At 51.2% G+C, this 18677-nt stretch overlaps 1 protein-coding gene across 1 annotated transcript; it reads left to right on the top strand.

Moving 5' to 3' along the window:
• Positions 1-847: 847 nt before the first annotated feature.
• On the top strand, positions 848-17200 carry Tfr2 (transferrin receptor 2). Its single transcript, XM_032886832.1, has 18 exons — positions 848-1366; positions 1627-1873; positions 1964-2141; positions 4877-5017; positions 5098-5209; positions 5304-5426; positions 6877-6993; positions 7098-7237; positions 8161-8324; positions 9516-9635; positions 11783-11865; positions 11954-12017; positions 12116-12183; positions 12270-12346; positions 12426-12510; positions 12600-12827; positions 13141-13281; positions 16566-17200. Exons 1-18 carry the CDS (start codon positions 1214-1216, stop codon positions 16839-16841), a joined length of 2517 nt encoding a protein of 838 aa, XP_032742723.1. The 5' UTR covers positions 848-1213; the 3' UTR covers positions 16842-17200.
• Positions 17201-18677: the final 1477 nt, after the last annotated feature.

The raw sequence follows: 18677 nt of genomic DNA, 5'->3' as shown, positions 1-18677 counted from the left end.
AGATGCCAGAGAGAGTCACACCTACATTCATGCTACTCTGGAGCACGAATTTCTTAGGTTTTAGTGGGGTCACGACTCTGGAAGGAACAGGAAGGGAAGAGTCTGGTTTGAGCCGGTTGTTGGTTCAGGGCTGCTCCAGAAAAGGCCGTGCGGGGGCGGAGCCGTGGGAGGGCGGGGCCAGGGCGTGCTCTAGTGGGTGTGGCCTCAGCAGGGCTTTGAGTCTTCTGGGAGCATGGTCCAAGAAATCCAGAGACCTGTTGCTGAGTTGAACTTGGCTGCTGTGTCTTCCCACTCAGGACTCGGCTTTGACAGGCACGAGGCAGGGACTGGGGTGAGCCCCTACCTCTCAGATCTTTCTGGACCTGGGTAGGACCTGCAGTTTCCCAGGGGAGACCCGGACCAGGAGTAGGGTGAGGCGGACCCTGACCTTTCCCATCTACAGCTGCAGGTCCTGGGATCTTCAGCGCGGCTTGGATTTGAAACTGGAGGGTAAAACTGCAGTTATGGCCTTTCATCAAAATTTTAGAGTTGTAGACCCCAAAAGAGAAAGAAACAATTAAGTCCTGTAATGACCCAAGGGGTGCTAGGAGGACTGTAGTTTGGCCAAGACTTTTTCTGCCTCCCCTAATGGCGAGGTGGAAACCCACAGTTTGCTGACTCCAGGACCCACTCGTAGATTCCTTTTGACCCCTTTACCTCAATCGTAACACTTCCTCCCCAGATACCGAGCAGATTCTAGACAGACAACTCTGTGATCAGATTAAATACCAAGTGACCCCACTAAGATGCCGCTGATTTGGAATCGACTTGAGGCAGGGGTCGGGGCAGGCTGTGTGTTGGGGAAACCTAGCAACCAGATACAAGAGGTGGGAAGGGACAGACAATTTAGAAAGAAGCTTCCAAGTGGGTTGGGGATTTTCCCCCAAGGACACGAAGAGAGAGAGAGAGAGTGGAATCAGGGAAAAGGAGGGACTTACCCACATCTCCCTTTCCCCCTCACGTTAAGCCCCCATCCCCCAACCTGTGTCGGGAACTAAAGTGGCCAAAGTCTGCCCTGAGGTTAAAAAGAATTGATTGTTTTGCAGTCAGCCCGCAACAGTGGGGTTTGTGGAATGATTGGTAGAAGGCACTGCCCCTTGCTGTCTGGCATGAACTAGGGAGAATGTCTAGAAGGCTGGACTGAGGCCAGACTGTGCCCCCACCCTTAAGGGGGATGAGAAACGGCCTAGGTTCAGGCTGCCTGACAGGGCTGATAAGGGGCCCTCTGGGGCTCCCGCAAACGGTTTATCGCTTTGGTGGGGACTACTTGCAGGGTTCAGGAGGGGGCACAAGCATGGAACAACGTTGGGGTCTACTTCGGAGAGTGGTAAGATCAATGGGGGAGGGTGGAGTTGTGGTTACACACATTCGGTTTTCCTTCGTGTCCCTCAGGCCCTCCCTAATGCATAAGGTTGACCCCACCCGTCCCCCTTGGGACCCTCGGTGGTGGGTCCCTCCTCTCCAGCCTCCAGAGCTCCCTCCCTCCCTCCCTCCCGGCTGAAGTCGGTGACATCATTCTTGCCTAACCCTCTGCCAACCCTTAGGCCCCCTCCCCTAATCTTATGCCTACTTCCCCCCTCCACTCAGCAACAGTGGTCCCCAAGACCCTCTCAGACCATCTACAGACGTGTGGAAGGCCCTCAACTAGAGAACCTAGAGGAGGAAGATAGGGAGGAAGGGGAGGAGCTTCCTGCCCAGTTCTGCCCCATGGAACTCAAAGGCCCTGAGCGCTTAGGCTCCTGTCCTGGGAGGTCCATTCCCATCCCCTGGGCTGCAGCAGGTCGAAAGGCTGCTCCCTATCTGGTCCTGACCACCCTGCTAATCTTCACTGGGGGTGAGTCTTCCCTCCCTCCTCCTGGGCTGGGGGCATTTCTGGGGTCTAGTAGAAGAGTGCACAAGAAAACCCCATCTTCCCACCTGCCAGCCTTCCTCCTGGGCTACGTGGCCTTTCGAGGGTCCTGCCAGGCATGTGGGGACTCTGTGTTGGTGGTTGGTGAAGATGTCAACTCTGAGGACTCCAGCCGGGGCACGTTGTACTGGAGTGACCTCCAGGACATGTTTCTCCGGTTCCTTGGGGAGGGGCGCATGGAGGACACCATCAGGTAAGGACACAGCCTGGATCCTGCGTGGTCCAGTGTCAACTCCGTTCTCATGCTACCCAAAGTCCTTTCTCGGACCTTCCTCTCTGGTCTCCCTGCTCAGAGGTCCTTGGAAACATGGCAGACACCAGGAGCTCAGTATCCAAGGACCTGAGACTTCGAGGATGGTTTATTTAGGGGATAGAAAGCTGGGTGGATGAAGACGACGACACGGGACCAGGGCATGGTGGCTTGGGTCTTTAATCCCAGCACTCAGGAGGTAGATGCAGGAGGATTGGGGAGCGAGGTCATCCTCGACTACGTAATGAATTGGAGGTTAGCCTAGGATGTATGGGTCCCCATCTCAAAAGCATAATTTGTGACGTTAAATGACATTTTAATTTTATGTAATGAACAGGTAATGAAGAATGGGTGTGAGGAAAATGTTAATATTTTCCAGCATGTACTGAGATGACCACATGATTTTTTTTTCCTCTTTGGGTTTTCTTTTTTTACAGATTTTTTTTAGTATTTATTGGAATGTGGTGCGTGGGTGGCGCTGAGCATGTGCGGTGGTCAGAGGAAAGCTTGCAGTGTGGTTGGTTCTCTCCTTCGACCGTGTGGACCCCTGGGATTGAACCCAGGCCCTCAGTCTTAACAACAAGCATCCCACCGGCCCCTCTAAAATGCTTGTAGTTCTGGGGTTTGAACCTAGGGCCTTGTGTGCTAGTACTCTACTGATCGATGAGCTACATCTCGAGCCCTTTGACTGTTTCGTTTGGTTTAATTTGTTTTGGTTTTACCTTTGTTTTTTGAGATGAGGTCTTGTGATGTAGCCCAGGTTAGCCCTCAAGCTTGAAGTCCTCTTGACTGAGACAAGGTCCTATGATGTAGCCCAGGCTGGCCTCAGACTTGAGGTCCTCTTGCTTCTGCCTCCCAAGTGCTAGGATTATAGGTGTATACCTGGGTTTTCCTCCTCTTCCTCTTCTTCCTCCTCTTCCTCCTCCTCCTCCTCCTCCTCTTCTTCTTCCTCTGCACTTAGGATTGGAGCTATTGCAGTCTTTAATGTTTGTTTAGTGATTTGAATCATAGTGTATCTTTTAATACACTGCTGGGAGCTCGATCAAAATAGATGGCTTTATATTGCTAAAAGACCTCCAATCTGGGCTGGAGAGATGGCTCAGCGGTTAAGAGCACCCAACTACTCTTCCAGAGGTCCTGAGTTCAATTCCCAGCAACCACATGGTGGCTCACAACCATCTGTAAAGAGATCCAATGCCCTCTTCTGGTATCTGAAGACAGCTACAGTGTGCTTATATATAATAAATGAATACATCTTTAAAAAAAAAAAAAAGACCTCCAATCTGAGGCTGGGGCTATAGCTGGGGAGACAGAGAACTCACCTCACATGATCCCCCACATGGCATGAGGTAAGTGTGGTGGCTTATGTCCATGATCCCAGCATCTGGGAAGTGGGAGCAGGAGGATCAGGCCATCCATGACTGCACAGTGTCTTCCAGGGCAAGTGAGACCTTGTCTGCCCCTCCGCCCCAAACCTATGAAAGCCAGGAAATGGGTAGAACCACACAGCTGACTTTTCCTAAATTCACATCCTCTACAGCACAGTAAGGAATTTTAGAAAGGCAATGCGTTGAAAGCTCAGGAAATGTGGGCCACTGTATACGTTTCAGCCCAAGAAAGACAGACAGACCTGCGAATACAGGGAGGACAAAGTGGGGAAAGCCAGAACCTCAAAAGGTCTAGTCGGAAAGTGGGACTCAGAGCTAGCGAGATGGCTCAGTGGGTAAAGGGGATTGCTGCTAAGCTTGACAACCTGAGTTCAATCCCCAGGATCAAATTCCAGGGTGGGAGGAAAGAACCTGGTTCTAATTTGTCCTGTCACCTCCGCATGCTCAAAGTGCCATTTTTGGCATGTGTGAACATATAGATCAGAATACACACACACACACACACACACACACACACACACACACACACTAAATATAAATAAAATAAAGTAAGGTAGGATTCAGAACATTGAAGGACGTGCAGATAAACTTTCTCCTGTCAGCCTTGGTCTTACTGTAGGACTTAATACTTTGGCTGGGCCTAGTGGCAGAGGCCTGTAATCCTAGTTCTTTGGGAAGCTAAAGCAGAGTTGTTCTGTGCCTGTTCCTACCTGGATTTCAAGTGAGTTTGTGGCTAGCCTTGGCAATGCAGCATAGCCTGGTCTTAAAAATAGGACAGAAGAAAAAAAAGTTGGTTTGGGGTACAGTGATTTCCTAGAATTGGGCAGAAGAGAAGGAGGGAGGGAGGGAGGAGAGGAGTTAAAGAGCCAGGGGCTTCTCCACTCCAAGACTGGAGGTCAGGAAACCTAAGTCCCATGGGAGATGTGGCCACCGGAGAAAGGCCAGGTCTGGGCCAAGGCCATACTTCTGTGACAAATGGGGGACAGATTGTTTCCCCTGCAAAGGTAACAGCCCACAAAAGGGCAGTGCATAGCCGAGGTGAGAAGGCTAGTTTAGGTGACAGACTCTTGCTAGGCCATGACAATGCAAGCAGACCAGGTGAACTCCTGTCCAGAAGCACAATCCTCCAGCCTCCACCTCCCAAGGTCTTTCACCTGAATTTGAGGCTAGCCTCCTATACACGAGATGCCGTTCCAGGCCTGCGTTTACCATCTCGGTCTTTTCGTTTGACCACTTGTGCGGGGATGTAGGAGTCCCTTTCCTGGCCTCTAGTTTGATCTCTCTGCTCAGGCTGACCAGCCTCCGGGAACGCGTGGCGGGCTCAGCCAAGATGGCTACCCTGGTCCAAGACATCCTCGATAAGCTCTCGCGCCAGAAGCTGGACCACGTGTGGACTGACACGCACTATGTGGGACTTCAGTTCCCGGACCCGTAAGTCTGGGGATGCGACAAGGGGTCATACTATGCATGGGGTTGCACAGCCAGGAGTGCTCACCTTCAGCCATCCTCAGGGCTCACCCTAACACCCTGCACTGGGTGGATGCAGACGGGAGCGTCCAAGAGCAGCTACCGCTGGAGGATCCGGAAGTCTACTGTCCCTACAGCGCCACGGGCAACGCCACGGTGAGGTTCCCGGGATGGGGAGCCCATCACGACCTCATTGGGTAGCCCAGTTGGAATACTGGCAGCGAGGCCTCACCAATCTCCGCGTTCCCAGGGCAAGCTTGTGTACGCCCACTACGGGCGGCGGGAGGACCTGCAGGACCTGAAAGCCAAGGACGTGGAGCTGGCCGGCAGCCTCCTGCTAGTGCGTGCTGGGATTACTAGCTTCGCCCAGAAGGTGAGGGTCCCAAATAGAACAGGGTGTGAAGTGCGTTGCAAGTGGTCTGGGAAACAGGCGTGCCTCATGGGAAGGATCTAGGAGGCTGTCACCCGGAGAGAGAGAGAGAGAAAAAAAATCAGGCACATTTTAAGAAACTATTGGCAGCCCGGCTTTTATTCCCAGCATTCAGGAGGCAGAGGCAGGCAGGTCTCTTGAGTTCCAGACCTGCCCGGTCTAGAGAACTAGTTCCAGGACAACCAGGACTACACAGAAGAACCCTAGCTCAAAATGAAACGAAGGAAGGAAGGAGGGAGGAAGGGAGGGAGGGAGAAAAGAAAAGAAGGAAGGAAGGAAGAAAGAAAGAAAGAAAGAAAGAAAGGGAGGAAGGGAATAGCGGAATACTAACATGATATAAATTGTAACCCCAGCTACTTAGGAAGCTGAGAGGCAGGAGGATTGTAAATTCAAGACCTCCGTGGGCTACACAACAAGACCATTCTCTCTCTCTTTTTTAATTAAATAATAAATTTTATTTTCATTTAATTAAATGAGAGATGGCTCAGTTGTTAAGAGCACCAACTGCTATTCCATAGGTTCTAAGTTCAATTCCCAGCAACTGCATGACATCTTTGTAATGGGACCCAGTGTCCCTCTTCTGTTGTGTTTGAAGACAGCTGCAGTCCGAAGATGAGCTTCAGTGTACTCACATACCTAAAATAAATGAAGAAATAAATCTTTTAAAAATTTAAATACTAAAGCAAGAGCGGACAGCGGGCTCAGGTCTGTCTCCTCAGTGCACCTGATAGGAAAGGCAGGAGGATTAAGATTCTGTCATTTTCTGACACATTAAGAATTTGAAGCTACCTGGATTACAGGAGAGGCCATCTTAGAAACCGAACTACAGGGACAGGGAGATAGCTCAGTGGATAAAGGCACTTACTACCAAGCTTGAGTTCAACCTCTGGGACCTGTGAATCCCGGAAGAGAACCTGTTCCCTCAAGCTGTCCCCGGACACGCAGATAAATAATACACCTACGTTTTTTCTAAATAAAATAACATGGGCTTGTGATGGGGCACAGTTGGTGAATGCCTGCCTAGCATGCGCAGAACCTTGGGTTTGACTTCCCATAACTGAAAACCTGTGTACCACATGTGTGTATGATGCTCGTGGAGGCCAGAGGGCACGTCAGAGCCCCTGCAACTGGAGCTACAGATGTGAGCTGCCATTTAGGTGCTGGGAATGACACCCAGGACCTCTGGAAGAGCAGCCAGTGCTCTTAACCACTGAGCCATCTCTCCAGCCCTGGGCAGAGAGGTTTTGCAGTGCTCCAGAGGCACCAAGGGAGAGCTGCGACATTTAAGTGCCAGGTGGTATCCACTACACCCGGTGGGCCCTTAAGGATGACAGCTGCACGTGAACAGAGCCTTCGTTTTGAAACCTTTTCTTACTTGTCTATCCTCCCTCAGGTAGCCATTGCCCAGGACTTTGGGGCCCACGGAGTGCTGATATACCCTGACCCAGCGGACTTCTCCCAAGACCCCCACAAGCCAGGCCTGTCTAGTCACAGGGCTGTGTATGGACATGTGAGTCTTGGGGGGAAGCCAGAGCTCCCTTCTTGGAGCCCAGGAATACACAAATGGGGCTTGTTCAGCCCACAGTTTCAGAGTGGGTACCCCTTCCTCTTTAGGTGCACCTGGGAACTGGGGACCCTTACACGCCTGGCTTCCCGTCCTTCAATCAAACCCAGTTCCCTCCAGTAGAATCATCGGGGCTTCCCAACATCCCTGCCCAGCCCATCAGTGCCGACGTTGCTGATCGCTTGCTCAGGTAAGAGGGCGGGGGAGACGGGATACGGGGAGCAGAGGCAGGGAGTAGGGGGTAGGAGCTGGAGTTAGCTGCAGGGTTCCTTCGGTGACTAAGAAGGTGACCTGAGCCTGGGGAGATAGTCCTGTCAGTAAAGCGCTGGCTGTTCAAGCATGAAGACCTGATTTACATCCCCAGAAGCCATGTTAAAAACAAAGGCAACCTAAGTGCATGCGTGTAATTCCAGCCCTGGAGAGGAAGAGACAGATGGATTCCCTGAAGCTTGGGCATCCAGCTTAGCTAAATTAGCGAGCTCCAGGCCAAGTGCAGATCCTGTCAAACAAAAACCAAGGTGTCCTAGCCAGATGCCTCAGTGAGTAAAGGCACGTGCCACCAAGCCTGAATGAAGGTTGTCCCTAAGTCTCACATACTCAAGAGAGGACATACTCCCACGGAGTCATCCTCTGACCCCCACACATGCACACTCACACACAAAAAGTAAAATGTATTATAAACTTTTTAAAAAAAGTGATTCGCACCTGAGGTCAAGATGCAAGGTTGACTGTTGGCCTCTATGCACACGTGCGCGCGCACACACACACACACACACACACACACACACACACACACACACACATACACACACACATGCACATGTGCACACACGTGCACACACATGCACACACACACACTCCTATACACATGTACATGTGTATACATGCAAAAGAAAGAGGTGACCTTCTAGGTGGGCACACCTACTAGGCCCCACCATCTGGTACATCCACAGATGCTGAGGACCTTTACAAAGGACACAGCTTATACCACGGTCCGTGGCAGCCCCAGGCTGCACTGTCCTACTGAGCAGGGTACAGAGGCAAAGATCTAGAGCCAAAGTTAGAAAAGGAGGAAGAATGAAGCAGGGTTTTTTCTGCCCCGTTTCTTTCCAGGAAACTCACAGGTCCCGTGGCTCCTCAGGAATGGAAGGGTCGCCTCTCAGACTCTCCGTATCGCCTGGGACCTGGGCCAGGCTTACGCCTTGTGGTCAACAACCACAGAACCTCTACTCCCATCAGTAACATCTTTGCGTGCATCGAGGGCTTCGCAGAGCCAGGTGTGTCTGCCCAGCATCTCCCATGGCTTAGGAGAGACTCTGGTCCTGACGCCGACCAATGAGGACTGATGCAGGAGGCCCTGGAGAAGGGCCGGGAGTGGTGTCCAGGGATTGGAGGCTGATGAGGGGTGGCAGTGCGGAGCTCTCCAAATGGGCAGTATTGCTCAGTAGTGAGTCCTTTGTGCGTTGTGAGCAAGCATATGTTGGATGATGTTATATTAGAGATCTAAGCATCAGACAAAGGCCAGGTTGGGGGAGTGACGCTGGTGGTGAGGAATCGAAGGTTGCTGAGCGGATTTGGTGGGCGGGGCAGACCTGCAGACCTGGGAAACCCTTGAATGGCCAGGTGTCAAGGGAGAAACAGAGACCTGGGGTGACACACAGAGGGGGATGCTGGAAGTGAGAGGAGGGGCGCAGAAGAGCTGGAAAAAGAACAGCAGGTTAAAGGAGAGAGAAGAGCAGGTTAAAGATGATGTAGAACATGCCTGACCAGAATGGAGCCCGGAACGTCCATAGGGTTGAGCCAGGCATAGTAGCTCACATCTGTCATCCCAGCATTCAAGCATCTGAAGCAGGAGATTATAAGTTCAAGGCTAGCCTAGGCTACATAGCCTGGGCCCCAAGACCCTATATGAAGCAGAGGTAAAGGGGACCAGGGATGGTGGCACAAACTCAGAAATTCAAGGCCAGTGTGGAACACAAAGCAAAACGAAATAAAATATAAATAAATCAAAACAAATCCCAAAACCCTCTAGCAAGCAGAATGTCCCCAGTGGTAGCATGTTTGCCTAGCATGGAAAACACTGGGTTTGATCCCAGCACCCGACATGGTGACACATGCCTACCCTGGAACTTGAGAGGAAGTGGAGGTAGGAAAATCAGGAGTCGTAGGCCAGCCTTGGTTACATGAAATCCTGTCTCCAGAAGAATGCGGGGTGTTTGACAGTGTGTGTTTGAATCCCCAAATGCCTATTAATGGATCCGGCCATGTGGGCAGAGCCGAGAGAGCTAGGCATGGTCCCTCGATACAGCCGAGATTACAGAGCTACGGTTGTAGAGAGGGGAAGAGCTGTGGCAAGGAAGCCGACTGGGGACGTTGGAGAGGAAGGACTGGGGGCACCCACCCTCCAAAGCTGCATGGAGGGGTCCTGGACAGTTTAAGATGTGGGCTCTACACATATCTTCCTTCAGATCACTATGTCGTTATCGGGGCCCAGAGGGATGCCTGGGGCCCAGGAGCAGCCAAGTCTGCAGTGGGGACTGCCATCCTCCTGGAGCTGGTTCGGACCTTTTCCTCCATGGTCAGCAGTGGTAAGCTCAGAGCCAAGACCTGTGTGAGCTGGGGCTGTGTCCCGGGCTAGGACTAGGTCAAAGGTAGCTGGCAGCGTAGACTGGAGAGAGGCCAATTGGATCTGAGTCCTGATTGGAGTGTCCAGTTCTAGGCAAGTCACTTCATCGATACAGTATTTCCTCATCAATGTGTTAGCCCGGGGCAGACGAGATGCCTCAATGGGTTAGGACACTTGCTACCAAGTCCGATGACCTGAGTTTGATCCTCAGAAGCCACGTGGTAGAAGGAGAGAATTTCCCAAAAATGGTCCCCTGATTTCCACATATAGGCCACCATATGCATGCACGCATACACACAAAAATATTTTTAATTTTGGGCAGGCATGCCCTATAATACCAGCCTCCAGGAGCGGAAGGCAGGAAAAAAAATGAACATTTCAAGGTTATGCTTAACTATATAACAAGCTCTAGGCTAGCCTAGGCTACGTGAGTCTCTGCTTCATTAAAAAAAAAAAAAACACAAAAAAAAAAAAAAGAACTCCCCTGACTCCCGCCACCAAAGCCAGGCATGGTGGCACATGCTTTTAATCCCAGTACTCTGTAAGCAGAGGCAGCCGGTCTCTTGACCTTGAGGCCAGCCTGATCTATGAAATGAGACCCTGTCACAAACAGAAAGCAAAACTTAATTTAATAAAAAAAAAAATGATACTGGGCAGGGGTGGTGCATGCCTTTAATCCCAACACTTGGGAGGCAGAGGCAAGCAGATGTCTGAATTCAAGGTCTACACCGAGTGCTAGGACAGCCAGGGCTACACAGAGAAATAAAAAAAATTGAAAAAAAAAATGAGCATGTGCTGCACAGATGTAGTCTTGGCACCCCAGAAGGGAAAGCAGGAGGATCAGAAGTTCAGGGTCATCTTTGACTACATAAGGGAACCCACGCCCTCAAAAAGAACCTGGCCAGGCATCAGGGCACACATCTGTCATCCCAGCGCTCAAAGGGAGAGGCAGAGGGATTGCTGTAACTTCAAGAGCTGGCTGGGCTCCCACAGCAAGTATCTAGTCAGTCAGGGCTACGTAGCAAGACCCTGTTTCAAAACAAGAGGAGGTGCACATACAGCTGAGTGGTGGCGAACTCGCGAGAGTGATCTCCAGTCCTGCAAACCACGGAAGGGAGGAGGGAAGATGAGGTCAGGGCCAGGCTGAGGGGGTGAGAGCACAAGGGGGAGGGGACTAACTGGAACAGAATAATGGGCCACATGTGTGAGGAGGCCATAGCAAAGCCCATTTGTATGCTGACTTCTGACATTAACTAGGCGACATGGTGGCCCACGCCTGTCGTTACAGCCCTTGGAGGTGAAAGCAGGTCATCTTTTTGTTTTGTCTTGTTTTCGAGATAGGGTTTCTCTGTGTACCTCTGGCTGTCCTGGAACTCGTTCTGTAGACCAGGCTGGCCTTGAACTCACAGAGATCAGCCTGCCTCTGCCTCCTGAGTGCTAGGATTAAAGATGTACGCCACTACTGACCAGTTGTAGGTCATCTTTTACCGTTTAAGGGGGTTTGAGGCTAGCCTGGGCTACACGTGACCGTGTCTTAAAACAACAATAAGGGCAGCGGGATCAGGCAGGAGCAGGGGTTGAAGCCCCAGAACCCACATGGTGGTAGCAGATTGTCCTGCAGGTTGTCCTCTGATCTCTGCGTCCCCCCACTGTGGCAGGTGGGTGCCCATACGCATACAAATAAAATTTAAAAACTAAAAACTAAACAGAGACGTGGCGTTCATGGCCTGAGTGACAATTAAAGATTTATTTATTTATTACATATAAGTACACTGTCACTGTCTTCTGACACACCAGAAGAGGTCATTGGATCCCATTACAGATGGTTGTGAGCCACCATGTGGTTGCCGGGATTTGAACTCAGGACCTCTGGAAGAGCAGTCGGTGCTCTTAACCACTGAGCCATCTCTCCAGCCCCTGAGTGACAATTAAGCAAGAAACGGCATCGTTTAGAACCCACTCCAGTGTATCATTATTGAGTCAGGGAGGATCCAAGGTGGGGCGACTTGGGATGCTGGGTTCCTACAGAGAGTGGACCCCCTCTGGAGACCTGGACGGAGAAGGCTGAAGGGGGGATCTTGACCCTCCATTTCATCGCTCTGCCCATAGGGTTTAGACCTCGAAGAAGTCTTTTGTTCATCAGCTGGGACGGAGGTGACTTTGGCAGCGTGGGAGCCACGGAGTGGTTGGAGGTGATCTGGGGTTCTGGGTATGTAGCCAGGTAATGGGGAGGGGCGGAGGGGGCAACCTTCCTCTCCATACGTTTCCCCGACCCCACAGGGCTACCTCAGCGTGCTACACCTCAAAGCTGTCGTGTATGTGAGCCTGGACAACTCCGTGTTGGGTGAGCTAGGGTCAAGCTACCTCCTGGCCCTCTCAGGCGAGGTCTATGCAAAGGAATCTATCCCTGAGCCCAGCATTCCTCCCCTTCCTTCTCTTCAGGAGACGGCAAATTCCATGCTAAGACCAGCCCCCTTCTCGTCAGCCTCATTGAGAATATCCTGAAGCAGGCAAGAGGGGCCCGGGGCTGGGGGTGAGAGGATCTCGCGGGACTGCAGCGCAAAGGGGGAAAAGGCTCATGTGTACGCTCATCCAGGTGGATTCCCCTAACCACAGTGGACAGACACTCTACGATCAAGTGGCATCCACCCACCCAAGCTGGGATGCTGAAGTGTAAGTGGAAATGAAGACCGCGGGGTGGAGGCTCAGGAGAAACTGAGTCCTCAGAGGCCTCCAATCTGCCTGTCCTCAGGATCCAGCCCCTGCCCATGGACAGCAGCGCATATTCTTTCACAGCTTTTGCGGGCGTCCCAGCTGTGGAGTTCTCCTTCGTAGAGGTGAGACTCCCCGGCCCTTGCCCCAGGACATCAGACCCTCATCCTGCCAGCACCACGTTCCTGCGCCCAGCCCCTCCATGTCCCTGCAGGACGATCGGGTGTACCCATTCCTGCACACGAAGGAGGACACGTATGAGAATCTGCACAAGATGCTGCGAGGTCGCCTGCCCGCCGTGGTCCTAGCAGTGGCTCAGCTCGCTGGTCAGCTCCTCATCCGACTGAGCCACGATCACCTACTGCCGCTGGACTTCGGCCGCTACGGAGACGTAGTCCTCAGGCACATCGGCAACCTTAATGAGTTCTCTGGGGACCTCAAGGTCCAAGATGCCAGTCGCGCTCCCAGCCTGCAGGGGCGCTTCATCACTATGGGTGTCTGTCTGGCTTCTCCTCTCCCCAGCCCTGAGATCTAGGTCCTGCCCTCCAATCGGGCCCCTTTTAGTTAGTTGTACCTCCAGACACCTAATCCTCAAGGATTCATCCAGTTCGACCCCACATCCCTGGGATCTGCCCTCCCTATCCTCATAGGCCTGGTGACCTCCGTTTCCCTTTCCCTTTCTCTTTAGTGCTTTGACCCCACCCGTATCGGTGCTGGCACCAATCTGTCAATCTTAGACTGTTCCTCGCCCACAGGCGCGCGGGCTGACCCTGCAGTGGGTGTACTCTGCAAGGGGGGACTATATCCGGGCGGCGGAGAAGCTGCGGAAGGAGATTTACAGCTCGGAGCAGAGCGATGAGCGTCTGATGCGCATGTACAACGTGCGCATCATGAGGGTGAGACCCCGCCCCCGCCCGCCCCCTTCTGGCCTGGTGGTCCCTTTTCCCAGGACCTGGCATTTGTAAAGCATTCCGCTCGCTCCCTACGCTTTCCCTCCTTTGCTCTGTCCCTGTGTTCTGAGGGTACAATACCGGATATACAGGGTTCATAAACCAGCCAGGCTAGAAAACCTGACCTGTCACTTTCACAGACTCCGCCAGGGAATGAAATGAATAATAAGGGCCTGAGTCTGTTGTCTGCTGTTTAACTTGCAAAGCCTAAAATATTTACTCCATGGCTTTTCGCAGAGAAAATGTTCTGGACAACTGCTTTAAACTGTGTGGCTTGGGTCTTGGACAGGCAAAACACAGGTTGATGCAAGGAAAAGAGGTCATTTCAGGGTGGAGGGTAAGGCAGGGAAATGGACCTGGCCTTTCTCAGGAGCTGTGTGTGGATCATCAAAGCCAGAACAGAGATCCTGTGGAGGACTGGTCAGAAACCAGTTTGGGGGAGCCTTTAATTGAAGAAAATTGGGATTTTGTGTGCTTGGGGGTTGGGGCTGGGATAAAATCAGAATATTGTGCATGTTAAACAAGTACCTTACCACTGAGCCCCCTCTGTCCCCCCAACCCGCAGCCCCTCACTGGGGGATTCTAGGCAGGGCTCTATCACTGAGCCACGCCCCCAGCCCCTCACTGGGGGATTCTAGGCAGGGGTTCTACCACTGAGCCACACCCCCAGCCCCTCACTGGGGAATTCTAGGCAGGGGCTCTACCACTGAGCCACTCCTCCAACCCACCTTTCATTCACATTTTGAGAGAAAGTCTTGCTAGGTTGCCCAGAATAGCCTTGAACTCACTTTGTAGTCTAGGTTGACCTTGACCTTTTGAATTTCCTCCTGTCTCATCTCTCCAAGTAACTGGTATTACAGGCCAGGCTCAGGAGTTTGGATTGTGAGTGTGTGGGCATCATGAAAATTTCTTCTAAGGAGGTGAGGTGGCAGAAGAGAATGTGTAGAAAGGATTCTGGAGAGCATACCAATGGCCTGAAGAGGATACAGACTTCTGTGGTGCTGGATATCAACTGCAAGTGTCAACAAATGCCTGTAGGGGATACCGGGATAGATGGTAGTCGAAAATGCACCACTCCCTAAAACGGGAGTAGGAAAAGTGCACAGGCAGGATGCAGAAAGAGGAGTTCGACAGTGATAATAGCAGCGGACTTTTGCAGAGAGCTACCAGGGGCCAACGACTTCACTTCATTTTGTTCAACAGCAGGACCTCCTGCAGTGCTGTGAGGTCGGCAGTGGTGTAGGCTCAGTATCACACAGGAAGTAAGTGATGGAACCAAAATTAAAGATGAGGGACTCTGCCCCCATAGCCTCTGCTCAATAGCACCAAAGAGAGAGATGGGGTAGGGAAAGGAAGGAGGGAAGGAAAAAGAAAGAAATGGGAAAAAAAGAAAATGGACCGAGGCTGAAGTTCTGTTGATGGTGTGCTTTCTGGTATGCATGAAACCCTGGCCTCTACCTCCAGGACCAAATAAAACTCCCATTTCTTAGGAGGTTAAGACAACTAGCCTTGCTACATAATGAGACCCTGTCAGAGAGAGAGAGAGAGACAGAGACAGAGAGAGAGACAGAGACACAGAGAGACACAGAGAGAGACAGAGAGGCAGAGAGAGACAGAGGAAGAGAGAGAGAGAGAGAGACAGAGAGAGAGAGAGAGAGACAGAGAGAGAGAGAGACAGAGAGAGAGAGAGAGAGACAGAGAGACAGGGAGAGAGACAGAGGGAGAGACAGACAGAGAGACAGAGAGAGGGAGACAGACAGGGAGGGGGGAGAGAGGAGGGGGAGGGGAGGAGGGGAGAGAGAGACAGAGAGAGACAGAGAGACAGGGAGGGGGGAGAGAGAGAAAGGAGAGAGGAGGGGGAGGGAGGGGATGGAGGAAGGAGAGAGAGACAGAGGCAGAGACAGACAGAGAGACAGAGAGAGGCAGAGACAGACAGGGAGGGAGAGAGAGAGAGAGAGAGAGAGAGAGGTGGGGACAAGGAACCCAACCCAGCATTATGCTCTACCAGAGAGAGAGAGAGAGAGAGAGAGAGAGAGAGAGAGAGAGAGAGAGGTACCAAGGAACCCAACCCAGCATTATGCCCTACCACTAAGTCACAACCCCAGCCTCCGGATCTCATGTTTAAGAAGGCGATGCTGGCGGGTTGGGGATTTAGCTCAGCGGTAGAGCGCTTGCCTAGCAAACGCAAGGCCCTGGGTTCGGTCCCCAGCTCCAAAAAAAAAAAAAAAAAGAAGGTGATGCTGGCATGCAAGCGAGTGAGGCTGTGTTCAGATATCCCCTAATTCTGTAGGGAAGGATCTTATGAACGATTTGGCAAAGTGATTTGGAAGCTGTGCCCTCCGAGGTTCTGTTTGAAGCCATGAGCACACGCGGGCTGTTGAACAGACATTTTAAAAGGTGTTAGTGCTGCTCGTGTGGAAGTGCACACCTGTAAATCCACCATCTCAGATCTCCTGAGGCTGAAGGAAGAGAATCGTGAGCTTGAGGCTAGTCTGGTGTGCACAGCCTGGGCTACTGTAGTGAGTCTTTGCGTCAAAGAAAAACAAACGAACAGAGATAGACTAGCAGGCTTGATTAGTAAAGATTCTGCCATATAAGCATGAGGTCTTGAATTTAAAACACCAGTTCCCATGTAAAAAGCCAGGCTCAGTGGTGGATGCCCAGATCCCAGTCTAGGGACGCAGAGAAGCCTCCAGAGCTCACTGGCTAACTAGTTTAGCCAAATTGGTAAGTTCCAGGTTCCGTGAGAGACCCTGTCCCAAAAATAATGTGGAAAGTGATTGAGGAAGACCTACCCAGCTATGGACACACACGTGCATGCACACCCACAAGAGATGGGCTTTCATGCAAGGCACATCCGCTGTCACTCTAGTCCCAGGGGATCTGACACCTTCTTTTGACCTCTGCTGGCACCAGGCACATATGTGAGGCACACACATACACTCAAGACACTCGCCGTACACAAAATAATAAATCTAAAAGGAAAAAGGAAGGCAGGGAGGAAGGTATTAGAACCCACACAGATCTTCCTGGCTACTGGTGACGTCACACAATGGGTCTTCCTAATTGGGCAGCCTAAGGGAGGTGGGCCTGGACGAAGTTGTGGAATCCTGTTTACGAAGCAGGTCCTAGGGCTCAGGGTGGATTAGGATCGGTTGGAGGGAAGAGTGACTGAAGCCTTCAGCTACAGATACTCTGGCATCTAGACCTGCTTTCACTTTTTCGTGCAGGTGGAGTTCTACTTCCTGTCCCAGTACGTGTCGCCGGCCGACTCCCCATTCCGCCACATTTTCCTAGGCCAAGGCGACCACACTTTGGGTGCCCTGGTGGAACACCTACGGATGCTGCGCTCCGATGGCTCAGGAGCTGCCTCTTCTGGGTTGACCCCAGGTCTGGGCTTCCAGGAGAGTCGCTTCCGGCGACAGCTGGCGCTGCTCACGTGGACGCTACAGGGGGCAGCCAACGCACTCAGTGGCGACGTTTGGAACATCGACAATAACTTTTGAGGCCAGAAGTCCTCCATGGGCCCCACGTGATTCTCCTTTCTCCCGATTTGAGTGGTGCAGGCAACGGAGGTGTCTGAGATTGCAACCTATCCTCATTAACGACCTTGGTCCTGCAACGCCAGTGAGCCATATTTTCTCAGTGTGACTGTTATACCACTGTTTATCCAGAAAGCGGTTTTCTTCCCATCACTGGCCCCTCTGCCTTCAGGAGCATAGTTCCCCATATCTAGAAACCATCTAGACACTGGGATCCAGCTCTCTTAGCGGGTGAGATGGATAGTGTCATTTTCTTATGACACACAAGTGGTATGTGGGTGGCCCAAGGGGGATTAGATGTCAATAAACCATTTATTTGGTAACCTCTGTTGTCCATAAGCAATTTAGCTTCCTCTTCATGCCATACCCACTCCTCAAACCGGCCTTGAGACCTAGCAAAGGAGGCACAAAAGGCACCTGACAGCATCCTTATAAGATACTATCCACATGGGGAAAATAACTATCCTAGTGTCTAAGAAAACTGCCTACAGATATACTGGATAGCAGGTCGGGGCAGTGGGGATAACTCATCAGGAATAGACGCCAAATCTGGGGAGTAGAGTTCAAGGACCCACGTGGTGCAAAGAGAGAACCAGCTCCCACAGGTTATCCTACAGCGTCCGAATGCTTACCCATAAATGTACAAATAGATAAATGTTTAAAAAAATTTTATTTTACAAAAGGTAATTAGGTGGCTAGAGAAATGACTGTGGTTAAGAGCATGCCGTGCCAGAGGACACTGGTTCGATTCCCAACACCTACGTGGCCACTTAAAACTGTCTGTAACTCTAGTTACTGGAGATCAGATGCCCTCTTCTGGTATCATTAGGTACTGCATGTATGTAGTGTACACACAAGCAGACAAAATACCCATAGATGTAAAATAAAAACAAATTTTAAAAGATTAGTTAAAATTATAAATTAATTTAAAGAACAAATAAAAAATTAAAGGAACATGCCTGTAATCCCAGCCCTGAGTTTGGGGAGTCGAGGTGGGATAAATGCAAAGGGATTTCTAGGAATTGGAGGTCAGACTGAGTTCCAGGGTAACCAGTACTATGTAGTGAGACCCCCTCCCCTCTCTCTCCCTCACACATACACACCTCTGATGATCTGACCACCACATGGTGAGAGGAAAGCTATAACTCCTGCAGGTCGCACGCTTATGCGTGGGTAAGCAAGTGTACACACACTAAATAAACAAATGTAAGGTGGGGCCCACTGCTGAGGAACAGTGCCCAAGCTTGACCTCTGCCCTACACGTGCACGTGCATACACATGTACGCACACACAGTGTGGGCCCTATAAAACTGGTCATATATCTCTTAGGTTGACCCTGTGGTATCTGGGATCCCCCTATGGCCAAGCTTTGTCCAATGAGGACGGAGACCTCAGTGTGTGGACTACAGATTAGGAGATTTTTAAGTCTTGGTCGTTTTTTCTCTTTGTATTTGAAGTTTTTAATTTACCGTATTTTTCATGTATTTAGTAATTTCTTTTTTTAATTAGATATATTTCTTTATTACATTTCAAATGTTCTTCCCTGTCCCGGTTTCCTGTCCATAAGCCCCCACCCATCCCCCCCTCCTCCTCCATGCAGGTATTCCCCCATCCATCCCCCTTACTACCCCAATTAACTGTATTTTAGTTATTTCACATGTGTATACATATGCCACGGCCCATGTGTGGAGGATAACTTGTAGGAGGCAGTTTTCTCTTTCATCATGTGGGTCTCCAGAATAGAAGTCAGGTCACTAGGCTTGGTGGCAAGTGTCTTGACCTGCTAAGCCATCTCCCTCT

The sequence above is a fragment of the Rattus rattus genome, chromosome 16, assembly GCF_011064425.1.
Source record: "Rattus rattus isolate New Zealand chromosome 16, Rrattus_CSIRO_v1, whole genome shotgun sequence".
Lineage (NCBI taxonomy): Eukaryota > Metazoa > Chordata > Mammalia > Rodentia > Muridae > Rattus > Rattus rattus.
The sequence above is the reverse complement of the archived record's forward strand: the minus strand, read 5'-3'. Positions and strand labels throughout refer to the sequence as shown.

Bases quoted from the DNA above. Each gene is read 5' to 3' on its own strand.
- Tfr2 (XM_032886832.1), top strand. From the start codon at position 1,214: ATGAGAAACGGCCTAGGTTCAGGCTGCCTGACAGGGCTGATAAGGGGC. The intron at 12,018-12,115 runs GTGAGCTAGGGT...CCTTCTCTTCAG, and splicing joins CCTGGACAACTCCGTGTTGG to GAGACGGCAAATTCCATGCT. The intron at 13,282-16,565 runs GTGAGACCCCGC...TTTTTCGTGCAG, and splicing joins ACAACGTGCGCATCATGAGG to GTGGAGTTCTACTTCCTGTC.